Raw genomic sequence first — 17,411 nt, 5'->3', positions numbered from 1 at the left:
AGCGTTCACATCAATTCCATTCGAAAAACCACACTTCTTCCTAACTCGTTCCATCCTTCTTGCACTAACATTTATTTCTATAAGAAACCATATTTGGGGTTGAACATGTCTCACTTTATTTCTTAAATGCCTAACTGCCCGTGGTTGCCCTAGTCCACGGACATTCCAACTTAATATTTTCATTGTGTCTGGTCGATCTGCTTCACATCAGCCGTTGATACCTTAGAGAAAACTCTGAAATCCTTTGAATCATCCTTGTGAGAAACAATTGAATTCGTCTGATGCATCCTGTCTTTTCTTACTATCCACCATACCTAATGGGCAATCCTCCATGTCCAACCCCAACTCCATAGACCCCTCATCATCCATCCATTAGTTTGGCCCTTTTTGCCTTACCTCTCAATTCTCTTTTCGTTCTTGATAAAGATGGGGGTTTTGGCTAACACATAAACTCCTTTCCTCAATGTCGCCCTCCATATCCAATCCCATCGATTTAGTTACTGGGTTGTCATCTCTCAACCACTTACTAACCTCTACTGGTGCCCTCCTTGGGGGCACTCTAATTGATAAATCCCAACCAAAGACTACTCTTACGATTCTAATGATAGTCTAACTGGACAGAATCCTTCACCATGCCCAAGTTTCCTATAGATGAAGTAGAAAAGTGTGCTTTTTTCATATTGAAATAAAGCATAATTCAAATGGTTTTGGTCAATGGCTATTCTCTTCTTCCTTTTCAAGGGTCTCCGAACATCCAACTTGACTCTGATTCACATATACTTTTTAACTCCCCTAGTTACCGAAGCAGCATGATATTCCAAAAATTCTCTAATGAAATCACCCAATTGATGCGCTATTTCCTCAGACATAAAACCCACCGGTAAATTGTGAATTTGAATCTAGAACTCCGTAAAGAAAAGCAGAACTTTAGGTTGTTTTATATTTAGATTTAATTAATTAATTGAATTGGGAAATTGTTAGAGTTGTTTTACATTTGGGTTTGTTTGTACATGGGTAATTAGGTATTGTGTACTTGAATATTGGGTTAGGTATAGACATTGGGTTGAATTTAATGTTTAATCGATTTATTCGATTTGAATATACAAAACCAATAATCAAACCGAACAAAATCAATTATTTCAATTTATTTAATTTGAATTCCTTGATTTAATCTGTTTAATTGATATAATGCACTCCTCTACTCTAACTAGTTGAATTCTTATAACACATTATTTTAATAGTTTATGGTTTGTCTTTGTAATTCAGTTTACAACTTTTAATTTTTGAATGGAAATTATTTATGTAAAAAATAATAATTAGAGTGACTTAATTATTAATAAATTTATACTTTGGTCACCTAGATTCAAAAAAGTTAGACTCTTTGCTAAGACAACAAACGTGGGGAAAAGTAAATTTACAATTTGTCATTAACTATTAGTAATTTTATAATTTTATCATTCAATTTCAAAAGCTACCAATTGATCACTAAATTAGTAACAAATTTACTTTGATAGCATGACCTTTACACCATTAGTCTTTAGGCTAGTTCCCCATTAATGTTGCACTTGAAAAATGCTTTTGAAAATGTGGTAAAAAAGTAGTGTAAAAAAATATGGTTTGTTAAATTTTTGTGTTCTCCATTGCTTTCAAAAATTGTGGTTGAAGATTAAAATGTCTTTTTTTGAATATGATAGTAGAAAGATACAACTTAATTAAGTTATATGATATTTGAATAATTTAATATAATGGTACGTGAAGTATAAATTTTAAATACATTTCAAGCAATTAATAAAAATTATTTGTAAAATTAATGATACATAAAATATTTTTAAAACTTAAATATAATAATAAATGATATTTAAATAATTTAATATAATGTATACATGAAATATAAATTAATCTAATTTTTTATATACCTATTAACTATTTAATATAAATAATATTTACCATACACAAAAGTTAAAATCACCTGAATTTTAGCTTTAAATTTTTGGTCAAAAAGAATTTTTGAAACCCAAAATGTAATGAAAATAAAGTCTTCCCAAGTACTCTCAAGAAAATAATTTTCATTTTAAAAATAGTGTAAAAAAGTGTAATTTATTAATTTGAAGCGTTAGTCATTCGTGTAAAAAAATTATAGTGAGAACAAAAATAAGTTAACTGAAATACACTTTTAATTTTAAATCCAATTTTTTTCTTCCTTGTTTATGGAACCAAAAATGCTGTGAAGCCTGGTCCAAACAATATCAACAATAATCGGAGCTGTACGAGAGTAATCTTTAATGGAAAACCAAAAAGTAAATAAAAAATCAGAAACGACGGCTAAAATTTTGTCCTTCTGCACAAATTGCCAATAGTCTTTTTTATTACTTTTTGGAAGTGGACTTTAGAAGTCGCCGTAGCTTTTTTTTTTTTTTTAATGATCAACATTATTTCCAGAAAAAATCGATAAAGACTTGGACTTACAATTCCGATATCAACCTCAATCCTCAGTGCAGCTTCCCAGAAATTTTCTAATCAAGAGCCACCGGCTAGCCGACGATGGCGATGGATCTGCAAAGCCCTAATGATGATATTGTACAGCAACGCACTATGGCTTCAATGGAGGAGAAATTGCTGAAGTCCAGGCAGCGAAGGTCTCATCCCGAACCTCACACCATCTGTCCTTTTCCCGGTTCCCTTATCAAAGTCCATGACGAGATCCGATGGCCACAGTTAACATCCTTCGGCCCTTGTCGCCATCGCACGCACCGTTTTCTTCCCTTTGAAAAACGCAAGTGGGATCTTCTTGACGAGTTTCTTACTCGGACAAAAAGAAATTGGCAGTTCTACTATGAGAGATTGATGAATTCAACAGATCAAATAAAAAGATGCTACTCTGAGGAGGTTGATAAGCCTGCTGATGATCATGAGCTTGTTGAAATGATGTTGCTCGACGGTTCTTTCATGGTGGAGCTCTTCCTTCAATATGAAGAGGGTAAGGATTTCACGCCGCCACCCCCATGGTCCGTCCAAACTTTGATTGCAGATCTGCTGAAACTGGAGAATCAGTTACCCTTTTTCGTTCTTGAGAACTTGTTCGAATTGTCCACGGTTGGCCCCCCGATCCGCTCTTTGTCTTATCTTGCCTTACGATTTCTGAGTCAAGCTTTCCGCAAATCTCCAGAAATGGTGAAAGCCCAGGTTCGAAAGCCCAAGCATTTACTAGACTTATTCCGCCGGAGTCTCCTTCCGGCAACTAACTTAGATGAAGATTCACAACTAAGCAAGCACGATCATCCGATGCACCCGATTCAAAGCGTAAAACATCTACGGACTGCAGGAATATCAGTAAGACAAAGGACAGCGAAAAGCCTCCTGGAGATAGATTTCAAAAAATTTCAAATCCCGCCTTTAGCTCTTAAAATCCCGCCCCTCGCCATTGATGATTTCACCAACGCTATCCTGGTGAACTGTGTTGCTGTGGAGCAATGCTTCACGGATGAATCCAAACATTTCACTGCTTATGTATGCTTCATGAGTTGCCTGATGAAGCAACCCGAAGATGTCGGATACCTTCGTTCAGCTGACATTATCAATGGCTTTTCGCGAGATGAGGAGAGTTTCATAAACATGCTGAATGGGATTGGTACAAAAGTTGGTTCCACTTTGCGAGAATGCTATCTGTGTAAGCAATTCCGAGAAATTCACTGCTATTACAACAGTTATTGGGCATCCATTAGCCGCTCTTTCTTCCAATACAATCATATCATGCTGTACTGTTCTTTGCTACAGATTATCGTCAGTATTGTTGGCTGGCGTGTCTCTGGAAATTAAGCTGCTTTCCTTGCTTTTCCTTTAATGGTTTCCAGTGTATTTCTTCCAGAGATTTATTCATCCATCTCAAATGCATAAAACAATATACCTTTAACGAGTACCAATTGCAAAATTTAAACCTAAATGTAGGACCTTCAAGTATCACCCACAACCATAGATATCACCATACCAAATAATTGAACAATGAAACCGAATCATGCATTAATTTTTAAATATAAGAAACCGGCCAACATTTTTATTTTTATTTTTACAAAGATAATGCTCATACTTTCAGCACCAAACACTGTCGTAAGGTTTCATTCCATTATTTTAGAATAGCATGCGGTATGGGATGCCCAACTCATTACATGGACAAGCATTCCAAACAAGAAAACCATTGCGCACACTAAAATTGCAGCAGCGTCGCTCAGTTTCAACAGCATACCTTGCTAAATAATTTACTTGGGTGTTGATCCTACCAGTTCCATGTGCTGTATTAGGTTGACTACTCGATTGCTGTAATATAATTTTAAGAAAAATAATTCAGACAAGATGGATTCTCAAATATGCATTTCAGTGGTGATCGTCGGCATTGCTGAAAAGGTGGCTGTCCGGGTGTGAGAGAGATGAAAACATACCTGTAACCCCACTCATTATCGTACCATGAAACAAGCTTCATGAATGAATTGCCCAACCCTATCCCGGCTTTGGCGTCGAATATGCTTGACCTGAAATAAAACAATCCCATTAGAACCTTAATTGCCAACAATTAAGAAATAGGAAAAGAAAAGAAAAGGGGCAAATTTTCAATACATAAATAACTGACAGCAAAATCTATATTAAACAGGCATTAAAGTCCTTAATAATACTGCAATATTATATAAACCAACTGAATAATATCCTACCATTGCTCCTTAATCATGGGGGGAAAGGGGGGAAAAGAAAAATTAAATGATCTGTTCCAGAAAGATGAAAATTCCCCATAAGCAACAAACACACTAGGACCCTTCACAACTAAATTATACGATAGAGATAATATATCATGTGAATTACATAATATATCACAGCAGAGCAAAAGGCACATGCGGGATGGGTTGTACATTAGAGAGAGAAAGATAGAATACCTTGGATCACCAACAAAATCACTAGAGACAACATCCTCATCTGTGTATCCAAGAATGCCTTTAAGTGGCCCCTGTGAAGCACGCCTTCAAATAAAATTAAGGTAGAATCTAAGCGAATGCGGAAAACACTTAAGAAGAAGAAGAAGAAATAAACGAGAATGAATGGAGACAATAGAACGAACAAGGAAGATACTTAAAGCCAAAAGTTCGAAAACTCACTTTATGGCAGCTTTGACAGTTTCATATGAGGCACTCTTTTGAAGTCGGCAGGTTAAATCCACAACAGAAACGTTGGGTGTAGGGACACGGAATGCCATTCCTGTAAGCTTCCCATTGAGTTCCGGAAGAACTTTTCCAACAGCCTACAAGAAAAACACAAATCATTATTTAATTTTAGTTACAATTATTCTCAAAAACAGTGCTGAAGTTATCTGGCGATTTCCCTCTTATACCTTTGCAGCACCAGTTGAACTGGGGATGATATTTTGCCCAGCTCCTCGACCGCCACGCCAATCTTTCATTGAAGGGCCATCAACAGTCTTTTGCGTTGCTGTATATTAAAAATTACCACATTATGAAAACAACACAATATCATCTTGTGTGAGAAAAATTAGGGGAAGACTGACTTGATACCTGTAGTTGCATGGACTGTTGTCATTAAACCCTCAATAATACCGAATTCCTCGTGAACCACCTGCAACATGTTATCACAAAAACTAAGGGAAATTGCCAAATTAAAAGAAAACCAGATGTTTCATGGGGAAAATGTTCAGATGATAAATACTGTCAAATACGGGCAGATGGACCTGCCAATCGGCATGAACCCAAAACATACAAAAGCAAAACTTCACACGGTCAAACAAGTCACCATGTTTAAGTCTTACTAAGTGTTAAAAAACAATGGAAATCAGATTTTGTTTAAATTCCTACTTTACAAATAAGATTAACAAAACCTAAAATCTGAGGATGCAATTATACCTTGGCAAGTGGAGCAAGACAATTGGTAGTGCAACTAGCATTAGAAACTACGTTCATGCTTGGCTTGTAGGACTTCTCGTTTACTCCTACCACAAACATAGGGGCATCTGTAGAAGGGGCAGAAATTACAACTTTCTTGGCACCACCCTGAAAAACAGATTAGTAAAAGTTCAATTTGGGGCGTTTCTAAAAAATGCATGCTCTCACAGGTGGCTTTTGCTATGTGCTTGCTTTTATGTGATAATACAACAAAGCAGGAATATTTCAACAACCTTCATATGAGCAGAGGCCTTAGAAACTGTAGTGAAAATACCAGATGACTCAACAACAAACTCAGCCCCAAATTTGCCCCAAGGGATCTCTGCAGGGTCCCTGGTCGATATCATTAAAATGTTATCCCGAGTTGAGATAATTTGATAGGAAATGGTTTAATCAATTGAAGTAACAGGATTTTATGTTGTTATAGTTTACGACATAAGAATAACACATGTTAGAGAGCTATGACACACAAACAAGCAATATGGGTGTTGAGGGGAGGACGGTCTCGCTCTAGGAAATATCTTCTTGGAATGTAGTTCGCGGAGCCAACCAACTTCTCGTTAGAGAAGGTATTGTGCCCAGAGTGTTTATGCTCGGTTTTATTTTGAGGTTTGTTCCCTGACTCTAAGGAGCGTCCAATGGGTTCACAAAGTTTGGGGAGCGCCTCGCCACTAACCAAGTAAAGTGCTTAAATATAAGTATTTGCTTAGATTAATTAATTCAAATTCATATATAAAATGGTTTTATTTTTATCTTTTTCCTGAAATATTTTGAGAACTTAAATTAATTTTTATGGCTTAATGCTCACTTTAGCCCTTAAACTATACATGTTTTCTTACTTTGATACCTAAACTTTTTTTTTGGCTCATGAAATCTAAAAATTGAAAAAAAGTTTAACTTAAAATTTTAAAATTAAAAAAATATAAATTTTAGAAATTTTTAATAACTTTAAAAAATTGAAAAAAAATTATATATTTTTAAATATATATATAAAATTTTGAAAATATTTAAAATTAAAAGGAAACACCTATTAACGTCCAGTCAACACTAGATAACATTGGTCAACAGTTGGTCAAAATCAAAAGTATTTTTAAAATATTTAATTTTTAATATTTTTATTTTTGAATTTAAATTTAAAATTTTTAATTTTAATAAACCTATTATCACGTTGCATATTCAAGTTAGTTGGATGTGTCATGTGACATATTCTATTGGTGTCACATCTCCCCATAGCATCCTTCCATGTTAGCACTGTGTCCATGTTGGACACTAGTATGATACTGGTATGAGGAGGTTCGTGTACATGCTTCATAGTGGGAAAGCACGTTCAATTTTCAAAGAAATCAATAAAGGACCAGAACCATACCTTTTGTTTACAACATGTATTTGCTTGCCATTAATCTCCAAGGTGGACTCATCCACAACTCTGATCTTTCCCTTAAAGCCTCCATGAGTTGAATCGTATTTAAACATATAAGCCTGGATAAAGAACAAAAGATGATGGTGAATAATAACAACTGTTTAGTGGTGTGAGAAATTATAACAAGTGCCATGAACCTAAACACAACAACCCCAAGCTACATAATACACTTAACAAGTTAACATCAACGAGCATCTACAATTTATTGATTCTGAGTACACGTAAAGGAAGTTCTCCAGGAGGCCAACAAGAAAAGAGAATTTTCTATGTCAGAATACACAAGTCTAAAATTTTTCTATTTTGACCAAACCAAGTGCAAATGGGCATGCTTACCATGTACTTAGCATCAATAAAAGGATCATTGACTGCTACCACTTCAATATCATCCCTTGAGTTCGCTACTCTTAAAACCAACCTTCCAATACGACCAAAACCTGCAAAGATTCATTGTCAAAAATGAGTTGTTTCAAGATACATCATGCTATCTAGAGCAACAGGGACTTCCAAATCAAGATTAATCTACTTGGTTTTGGACTTTAACACTTGAAATAAATATTTTAAATAGAATTTTAATTCTCTCCCGCCATTACCACAATCTTAGCAGACCATTCAGTAAGATCTCCAAATGCTGTTAGCTACACCTATATCAAAATACACTTCCTAAACACATGACCTACAGCAACTGAACCATTGGTCAACAGCTAACAGAACCTTATTGATCTTAAAATTGATCGGAACAAAAGTGTAAGCATTAACTGAGTTCCACTTGTGCATATTGATTCTGATACTTTTCAACCATATATATTTTAACTGTCTATGTGAAGTTATAAGCTGAAGTTCTGGATAAATTATTGTTTGTCAAGAAGGAGGTGCCTATGGTACCTGCCCGAACCCCATCCACGCTTACACACAAACTAAGCCTAGGATGCTAGTTCACTGCTATTTTGCAAGCATACTGAAAGCAACTCAAATAAAGCAAAGTACAAGTTTGATGAAAATAAGAAAACATACCATTGATTCCAATCTTTGTCTTCCCGCTTTTCCGTGACTCTAAACAAATGAGAAACAAGCCAAAAGCAGAACATCAGTGCATACAACTTCTGAAGTAATTTTAGGAAAACTAAATAAGCCTATTTATTGCTAGCCAAAAAGGAAAAAAATAAGCCTATTTATTCTTTTTTACCCTTCCCTAGCATAAAAAACAGTTGATATAAATTAAAAAAGTTTTTCAAATTCTTACTTGGAGCCGCGGGAGGAATTTTGGCAGCAGTGGCTTTGATGGGCTGGATACTCCTTAAATTGCATTTCCTGGACAGATGAATAATTTTTAAAACCCTTCAGTATCTGAGGAAAAGACCAAATAATTGCAAACTGAAGCAAATCATGATAAGGCAGTTCGGGATAACTCAACTGTAAGGAAACAGACGTAGTCGATAATGCAGCACCAAAAATGGAGTTGAGATTCCCACTAAAACCAATGCTTGAAACCTGAACAAAAGAGCATTATCATTCAGGATTCAGATTGCCACAAAAAATGAGTTGGATTCCCCATTAAATAATACATCATTAGTAAGGAAACAAGTAACTAAAGAAACTGATTTATTCAACATGAGTTTTTCAAATTTCCCATATTCGCCAAAACAACGTAAACGACTTAACAAGTAATGTTTTCTCACCAACCAGCCTAACAAAATGTAAAAAAGTCGAAAAAACTAAATAAAACATGAATGACAAGGTATTGTAATTCTTAATACTCTGTTTGTTTCCCAAGAAAACGTACTACAAAAGTACTAGGGAAAGAATGCCTTGAAGTTGCACAAATTTCATTCATTCAGCATAAGTTCAGCTCAGCTGATTATATATTTCCCTTTAAAGGCACCAAAAAAAAAAATGGAAAGGAAAGTTTGTCAGCCATTTTAAAAGTTTTATGGTGCTGATCAGGAGAAAGTGGAGGACCTTGAGGCGATCGGAGGGTGAGAGAGAGAGGTCGGAGGCTTCGATATGAAAGGAGGCTGCGGCAGTGGATCTGATGAGAAAAGAGAAAGCCATTGCGGAAGCGCTCTGTCTTCGGAGAATGGAACTTTTTCTTCTTTTTTTTTTTTTCTAAATAAAATGAATGAGAGATATTAAAATGCAGAGTGGAGTTTGTTAAGAAGGATGAAAAGCCAACGCTTTCTCCGAGTCTGAGATTTGCCTAACTGTTTTCCCCGAGCAATTTTGGTTTCCTCCGAAACAATTGGAGAGGTTCAGTATATTCCACACCAACAAATATTGCAATTTTGCAAGGTTTCACAGTTCTATCACTTGGATAAATCATTAAAATTAGTTGCCCTTCATTTAATTTAATATTCACAATTTAATCACTTTAAAATCTTTCTTTGTATCAATATCATTTCAATTCATCCAGTTTAATATAAATAATCATGCAATTTTAAATTGAATTAATTTTCAATTAAATCTATTATATATAAATATTTTTATTTTTAAATTAGTGAAAAATATAATAATACAAGTAACTCTATTAATTGTTAATCTTTTAATTAAAATATTTAAATTAAAGATAATTATTTGATACACTTGCTGTTTAGAATTTTACTATACTAACGAAATAAAATTTTATCATATATTTTAAGTTATATTTAAAAATTTTAAAAAATAAAATTTGTGTTATCGGGTGTGGTATAAAATTTTTCTAAATTGTGTATTAAATAATCACCCTTAAAATATTCTCTAGAAAAACTAAAAAAAGTATAATAGATATGTTTATATCAAATTTTGATAAAGAATTATTTGAAAAAGTGATATTGGATTAATTAATTTACGACTCGGGTAAAAAGGTAAATTGATTATCTTACAATAAAAAAAAGTTATTTTTATGGATTATTATTTAATAGATGATGAAATGAAGTTAAAAAATGGTCATACTGATGTTATTGTTTTATAATATGCTCATAGATTTAATGAGAATGTTGATTGCTGTTTTAATTCCGACTATGCAACGTTATTCGTTCAGCCTCTAGTTTGTTTTTCTCTTTCTTTCTTTTTTTAAAAAAAACACCTTTGTTTTCATTGACCTTTTTAGTGTTTACGGGTAGAGTGGCCAAAATCCTCTTTCAGTCTCGAAATCTTTCCCCTCTGCCACTTCTATATTCTCAGGTAACTTTCTAGATCTCTCTTCTATTCCCCTTTCGATTATACCCCTCATTGATTCCTTGTTTAATGACTTTCATTCATCTCGCAATCAAACTCTTCTTTTGTGTGGTGTAGTTTAAAACGAAAAGACCTCTTTAAAATCCTTTCTTCTATTTTTATTTTTATTTTTTATTTGAGTTGAAGGTGGTTGGTTATGGATTCTCAGCTTCTACGACTTAACCCACCCAACAATCTTTCTATTAAACCATTACACTCCCCCCATTTTCCTTCCTTCGCCGCCCCTAGTTTCATCCGTCTTTCCCCACTTTCTTTTCCTTCAGCTACAGTCACAGGTACTTTCTTGCTCGAAATATTTTAATTGTTCTGTGAAAATGTTTGCTGTTCGCATTCCGTTTCTTTTACTGATTATACATCCTTACTGGATTTTTCCAATGCTCTGTTTTGTTGGTGGCATCCTTGCATTTGCCTCATTAGTTGTATGAATCGTTTGATGAAAACTTCAGTTAATCTCATTTGCCATAAACTTGTTTTGGTAAAACGGTACTACTTATTTGTTCATTGCATCTGAGCATTTGACTCAATATTTTTTACATGAATCCTTTGCTCAAACCAGGGGTTGAATCTCATTTTTCCATAAAATTGTTCTTGTTTTGTGCTTGATAAAAGATATTACTTGTTCATTAGCGCGTGTACCCAGTTTAGGAAACGTTGAGAAACATGTGTCTTTTTCTATCCATCACTATTGCAGGATCGGCTTGTAAGAGAATAAGGTGTGCAATGAAGTCTTATAAGTTATCAGAACTTAGTCATGTTGAGGTAGAGAGCTTGAAGGCTCGTCCTCGCATAGATTTTTCTTCCATATTCAGTGTGGTGAGTTTGTCTCGTCTTTCCTCTATCTCCTTTTGCTCTTTTCTGATACATATCTTCATTCAGCCCCTGCTGGTTTTAAATTTTCTTATATGGTATGCTTCTCAGATCCAACCAATAGTGGATGATGTCCGCAGCAGAGGCGATGCTGCAGTTAGAGTGTCGGTGCTGCTTACAGACTTTGCAGTCCTTTTTTTATTTTTCTGTGATCATTTCTAATAATGTTGTTAAAAACGTGGTTGTTTGAAAATATATTCATTGTGCAGTTATACTGAAAAGTTCGATAAAGTTAAGCTAGAGAAAATAGTTGAGAATGTCTCAGAGCTTCCTTATCCAGAGGTACTTTTTATCTGAAAAATATTCTCCTTGAAATCTCATTAAACTTCTAGTTTGTTTGTTGAATTTATTTTATATCCATTGCCTTTCTTTGCCATGCTGTCATGTCTCAGCTTGACCCAACTATTAAAGAGGCATTTGACGTGGCATATGACAATATATATGCATTTCATCTTGCTCAAAAGTCGGTGGAGAAAAGTGTTGAAAATATGAAAGTAAGTTAATATTTCTGCTTTCTTATGGCATAATCCTTATATTGTCAACATAATAAACGTCATAGTACTCTGATAGGGTGTTAGATGCAAAAGGGTTGCTAGGAGTATTGGTTCTGTTGGTCTTTATGTACCAGGGGGAACTGCTGTCCTGCCTTCAACTGCTCTAATGCTTTCTGTTGTAAGTTGATGAAATTGACTACATTAGATATATATCCAGTTTCCTTTCTGTTATATGGTAGGTCTAGATTTATTTGACATTTGGCTTATTCCTCACCCCAGCCTGCACAGATCGCTGGATGTAAAACTGTTGTTCTTGCAACTCCCCCAGGCCAAGATGGCAACATATGCAAGGTATTTTTTTTATTGCTTTTATTGAAATTAAAAATAATGAAAGAGAATGCTGATCAGTATTTTGCTATAGGAAGTGCTCTATTGTGCCAAGAAGGCCGGTGTAACTCACATACTTAAAGCTGGTGGAGCTCAGGTCTGAGAACAATGAAGATATGCTCACTCATCCTATATTCGAACGTTAATATTATTAGATCTTAATACTTTTTACTTAAACTGAATTTTACAGGCCATTTCTGCTATGGCCTGGGGCACAGAATCTTGCCCAAAGGTAATGATTCTTTGTCAACTTTTTCTCAGTTCTTGAGTTTTAATACTGATAGATATTTATGGAAATTTTGAAGACATATGGGTAATGGATTTCTTTTGTTTTCTATCAGTAATTAGAAAGAAATTGTCCTTCCTTTCGAGTCTTAACTGATTAATCAAATTCTTTTCTATGTTCTTGCTAAGATATCTGTAACCTGAATTTTATACGTTCTCTCCTTGACTAATTTACATTTTATGTATTGAACTATTGATGTTATGCCATGTGGCTGGAAAATTGCATTAGAAGCCTTCAGTTTTTTGTGTTGAGTGTAATTTAACTAATCCTACAAAAATGCAAGTTTTCAGCAAGACTCATCATGCATGGTTGGTCAATTTCTCTTTCACAACTTTCTGTAGGTGCCTGTGTGTGGATAATAGCATGCAGTTGTGAAAATATAGGTAGTATGGCAAAATATTGATTTTAAATGATGCTGAACCATATCTTTCAGAAATTGTAATGATGATCAGAAAACTATTAATAACTAGTATATTATCAGAAAGCTACAACAGGTTTATGGTTCTCTTTATTACCATTTGAGCATGTATAGTAGACTAAGAGAAGTCTTATACTCTATGTCAAAATAATTCCACAACAGTTGATAACATAGTTCTAGACTTCAAATATGATTACCTGTTGAAGGCATGAAAACTCTGACAAGATAGCATATATTTTAGGAAGAAAGATAAGATTTTATTTATCATGATTGGGCTTTTTCAGCTTTTTGTTGGAGCTAACAATTTTGCCTTCATTGCAGGTTGAGAAAATTTTTGGACCTGGAAATCAGTATGTAACAGCTGCAAAAATGATACTCCAAGTATGATTTGCTTTCTTTTTGAACTTGTACTTAAGTTCGATCCAATCAAACAAAGTTGTAGACATTGTCCTCTACTTGATTTGATTTTACCTTTTGTTCCTGTTTCCCTGCAGAATAGTGAGGCTATGATTTCAATTGACATGCCTGCTGGCCCTTCAGAAGTTTTGGTTATTGCTGACAAACTTGCCAGTCCTGTACATATAGCTGCAGATTTGCTATCCCAGGTTTTCACTTGTTTTTTAGTTCTAATTTGCTACCTTTTTACTTAAAATTGTATCTTGAGCTGTTGTTGTTTGTCTTTACTATATCGGTGAGTGATCGAATTAGCAATATCAAGTTTTTTGCTGTTTCATGAAATACTCCATCAGGACAGCAAAGATTGTGTAATTTACTTGATCAATTTTGAGAACTATATCTGCTATAGGGTTTTCTTTTGGCCTTTATAATGAACTAGTCTGGCTTTCTTTCTGTAAATCAAGATGCTAGAACCTATCAAGTTCAAGGTCATTTTGTGCATTGCAATCTCAATTGTTGTTATTTCTGTTAATATATAATTTCAGGGCTGTATATTGTAAATCACTATGTGTGATGAAAGAACCCTTTTTTCTTTCCATGTTTAGGAGGTAAGAGTTATTCATATGAACTGTAATCAGGCCTATTTAAACCAGAAGAGGATATTGAGTCGTAGTTGCCAGAGTGATTCAAGGAATTAGATCTTGCTTTGTAGTTATAGTTTGACTATTTCCTGGTCAAGGATCAATCAAGCTTTTCATCGTTCAAAAAGGGGAGATGCTGTGCTTGATCATCTATTGTCTTTGCTTCTCAGAATTGAGAGCTTGTTGAGCATGAATGTTTCTCATTTGTGTTGAACTCGGTTTAAGTTTCTCCTTGTATATGGAGGGTCAAGGCCTCATATGAAGAGTCAGAGCAACATAAAGTCTTTGACAGTTTTGGGAGGCTTTTTCTCCTGCACTATATGTATATATATATATTTAATTATCCATGTTTTTGTCCAATTTTCAATTTTCCCGGGTTTTAGTTTTCATTTTAAAATGGAGAATTATTTGTTAAACCCAAAACTTGCAAAGTAGACTATTCAATCCCTCTCGTGATACCATGTTAGATGCTTCTTTTGTTCCATTGTTGGAGAATAAAGCATAGTGTTGATAATTAGTTTGCTGCTTTTGTGGCCCCAAGGGATGTGTCACTGCTTAAACTTGGGATTTTCAGTTTACAACCATCAAATTTGAACCTTGGGAAGGGAGGGTAGGTTTATGGGGAATAGAACATGGTTATCTTCCTTTCTACAGCCCAAGCTTCAGTTTGTCTTGATCTGTACAGAACATAAAGAAGCTGTTTCTATTGGACTTGATGTATGTACTGAATAAAACTGCTATTTTCAGGCTGAGCATGGACCTGATAGCCAGGTTGTTCTTGTAATAGCTGGTGAGGGTGTGGATCTTAAAGCTATTGAGGAGGAAATTAGTAAACAGTGCAATAGCCTTCCAAGGGGAGATTTTGCTTCAAAAGCACTAAGCCATAGTTTCACTGTTTTTGCTCGTGATATGGTTGAGGTTGGGTTCCATTCTCCTGCCGTTCATCTATTTTGATTCCAACTTTCATGCAATGACTTTACATGGCGAAAATTTATCAAGGTTTAAAGGACAAGCTTTTATTGTACTTGGCTAATGTTTAGAAGTTTGAGTTTTTCCCTGTTCGGCTTTATTTCTATTTGGTTCTTGCAATCATACAATTCAAGCGTATAAAATATCTTGTACTCTGCTTTATGGAATTTCTCATGAACATTTTCTTTTTAGGCAATCTCCTTCTCAAATTTATACGCGCCAGAGCACCTGATCATAAATGTGAAGGATGCGGAGAAGTGGGAGGGTTTTGTTGAGAATGCTGGTATTTTGCTTCTTTTGGTTACATTATTTTATTATAGCTTTTATATGTTCTCATAATGGTCCTTGTGATAGCTGTCAGTATCTAGTTTAACAATTCCCCTTTTCAGTAGCTAACTTGCTCTGTCACTATGACGTTATCTTGCTCCAACATTTGAATTACATGTCCTCCCTCATTTGCATATTTAAAACTTTCCTACAAGTTTTGTACTTGTTCTTGTGTAATTGGTTTGAGATCCAAGTAGAGAACATGCAGGTTTTATGTAATTGGTCTTCAAGTAATGTAGCCAACATAACAAGTTCACCTCTGCCAAAACTATATTTGTTGAGCTTGATTGCGATTTCGGTAAGCTCTTTGCCATGTTCCTGCAGGTTCCGTGTTCCTAGGGCAGTGGACACCAGAGAGCGTGGGAGACTATGCAAGTGGGACCAATCATGTTCTTCCCACATATGGCTATGCGAGGATGTATGGTGGGGTGTCTCTTGACTCTTTCCTGAAGTACATGACTGTTCAATCTTTGACAGAGGAAGGCCTGAGAAACCTTGGCCCATATGTGGCCACCATGGCTGAAGTTGAGGGGCTTGATGCTCACAAACGTGCCGTGACTCTCAGACTTCAAGATATTGAAGCCAAGCATTCTTCAAGTGTAAGATGATACGCGTCAAATCAGATTGGACGCTATTTTACCTTGTCTGACAGAGCAAAAATTTGCCTTTTAAATATTGTACTGTAACATATAATCCCCTTGAACTGCCGTGCATGCAGGCGGTCTAGAGACTTGGGTTTAGTCTATTTTTCCATCTCATTGGATAATACCAAATAAACTCATGAATGGACACCATTGCTTTTGGAGATATCAGCTTTGAAATGGAAAAGTTGTGGAACAAGACAAGAAAAATAATATAGTTAGGCGTTTCTGATGCTAGCACGAGAAAAGCATACTCTTTTGCTATTTGTTTTATGGCCTGAGATTGCCCGAGAATCACTCAAGAAAAATGCAGTCCATACAAAGAATACAAGGAAAATAACGCAATGCGACAATGGGGGGTTTTGGCTGATTTTCTGCTTTTTCTTGCAAAAGAAAAACATATTTTTCACACACCATAAGAGTTATTTGAGGAGAGCAATTTTTCACACAACTTGCAACATCGGCAATCATAGAAGCATTCTGGGGAGTGTTTCTTACCTTCCTTTAATTTTTGCAAATTGTCACCACATTGGGGACAATGTAGAATTAAGCAAGGGGTATAAATTGCTTATTTTATTGTTATTATTACATAACTATCATGTTGCATTTGCTTTTGAGCTCGCTGTTTTCTTCTCTCTTTTTTTTTTTTTTATATCCATGTTAAACCATTTCGTGCTCACGACTTAGTCTAGAATCATAACTTGCTATGCTTCCAAACATGAGTCATATTTCAATGATTCATTCTTGCTTTTCACTCTAAAATGACCAGAAATCTCACTGCCTTTTCATAAGCATTTAGGTGTATGATAATCTTCCCTTGCCCCTTGCATATGGTGTTAGAAGTTGATTAAATTGGGTTAATATTTATGCGCATAATGAACACTCCATGAAAGCGGACAATTATTGAAACTTACTTGGACACTGGTGTGAAAAAAAATGCTCTACATTATTTCTTCTTGAAAAAAAAAAGAATAAAAGTTACAGTAAAATACTTCGCTAATTGCTCGAGGTTATGAGTAATATCTTAAGGATTGTGATCAATTGAGTAATTGGGTGGAGTGTTTGGGTTGTTATCTCATTTCGCATTAAAAGATCAAGTGACAGCCATTACTTTACTTTGTTGGCCTTGGCAGTTATGAGTAGAGCTAGTAGTTGTTTAGAGGTGTTGAGTTAAGTAAATAAGGTGGAATGTTTGAGTTGTCATTTCAGTTGGTGTAAAAAGATCTGATGACACTCTAAATAAATTATTTGATTTGAAGAAGAAAAAAAAAGAAAAAAGAAAATTGGAGAAGAGAGAAAGAGGTTGAATAATAATGTAGGTGTTTCGTAAATATCGATTTCTATGACAATTAATTAAAGATCGGCTAAATGATTGTGTGTGCTTAATTGAAAATTTTCACATTTATTGCTTGTATTGCA

The 17,411-nt window shown here is 34.9% G+C and overlaps 3 protein-coding genes across 9 annotated transcripts; 2 read left to right on the top strand and 1 right to left on the bottom strand.

Moving 5' to 3' along the window:
- Window positions 1–2,212: 2,212 nt before the first annotated feature.
- Window positions 2,213–3,913, top strand: LOC107897035 (UPF0481 protein At3g47200). Its single transcript, XM_016822366.2, has one exon. The coding sequence runs from the start codon at window positions 2,542–2,544 to the stop codon at window positions 3,814–3,816; it is 1,275 nt and encodes a 424-aa protein (XP_016677855.1). The 5' UTR covers window positions 2,213–2,541; the 3' UTR covers window positions 3,817–3,913.
- A 79-nt stretch (window positions 3,914–3,992) lies between these two features.
- Window positions 3,993–9,624, bottom strand: LOC107897036 (glyceraldehyde-3-phosphate dehydrogenase GAPCP1, chloroplastic). Of its 2 annotated transcripts, none has more exons than XR_005922904.1 (14): window positions 9,313–9,624; window positions 8,768–8,844; window positions 8,597–8,664; window positions 8,368–8,406; window positions 7,690–7,790; window positions 7,303–7,415; window positions 6,170–6,269; window positions 5,898–6,044; window positions 5,553–5,613; window positions 5,372–5,469; window positions 5,139–5,281; window positions 4,920–4,990; window positions 4,434–4,523; window positions 3,993–4,311 (listed from the first exon to the last, which is right to left on the bottom strand). XR_005922904.1 is itself a non-coding variant. In XM_016822367.2 (14 exons), exons 1-14 carry the CDS (start codon window positions 9,403–9,405, stop codon window positions 4,254–4,256), a joined length of 1,272 nt encoding a protein of 423 aa, XP_016677856.1. In that variant the 5' UTR covers window positions 9,406–9,620; the 3' UTR covers window positions 3,993–4,253. The 2 variants fall into 2 exon arrangements, 1 of the variants encoding a protein (XP_016677856.1); XM_016822367.2 differs by having other exon boundaries at window positions 4,920–5,003; window positions 9,313–9,620.
- A 653-nt stretch (window positions 9,625–10,277) lies between these two features.
- Window positions 10,278–16,158, top strand: LOC107897037 (histidinol dehydrogenase, chloroplastic). Of its 6 annotated transcripts, XM_016822370.2 has the most exons (16): window positions 10,333–10,512; window positions 10,693–10,841; window positions 11,258–11,379; window positions 11,485–11,537; window positions 11,643–11,715; window positions 11,826–11,927; window positions 12,004–12,105; window positions 12,207–12,278; window positions 12,349–12,411; window positions 12,505–12,546; window positions 13,340–13,399; window positions 13,513–13,623; window positions 14,803–14,973; window positions 15,217–15,307; window positions 15,676–15,950; window positions 16,070–16,158. In XM_016822370.2, the coding sequence occupies exons 2-16, from the start codon at window positions 10,703–10,705 to the stop codon at window positions 16,076–16,078; spliced, it is 1,485 nt and encodes a 494-aa protein (XP_016677859.1). In that variant the 5' UTR covers window positions 10,333–10,512; window positions 10,693–10,702; the 3' UTR covers window positions 16,079–16,158. The 6 variants fall into 6 exon arrangements, with proteins under 6 accessions (XP_016677857.1, XP_016677859.1, XP_040964879.1 ...); XM_016822368.2 differs by having other exon boundaries at window positions 10,278–10,512; window positions 10,687–10,841; window positions 15,676–16,158; XM_041108945.1 differs by having other exon boundaries at window positions 10,371–10,512; window positions 10,624–10,841; window positions 15,676–16,158.
- The last annotated feature ends 1,253 nt before the right edge of the window (window positions 16,159–17,411 follow it).

This window comes from Gossypium hirsutum, chromosome D13 (genome assembly GCF_007990345.1).
Source record: "Gossypium hirsutum isolate 1008001.06 chromosome D13, Gossypium_hirsutum_v2.1, whole genome shotgun sequence".
NCBI lineage: Eukaryota > Viridiplantae > Streptophyta > Magnoliopsida > Malvales > Malvaceae > Gossypium > Gossypium hirsutum.
This window is presented reverse-complemented; position numbering and strand designations above follow the sequence as displayed.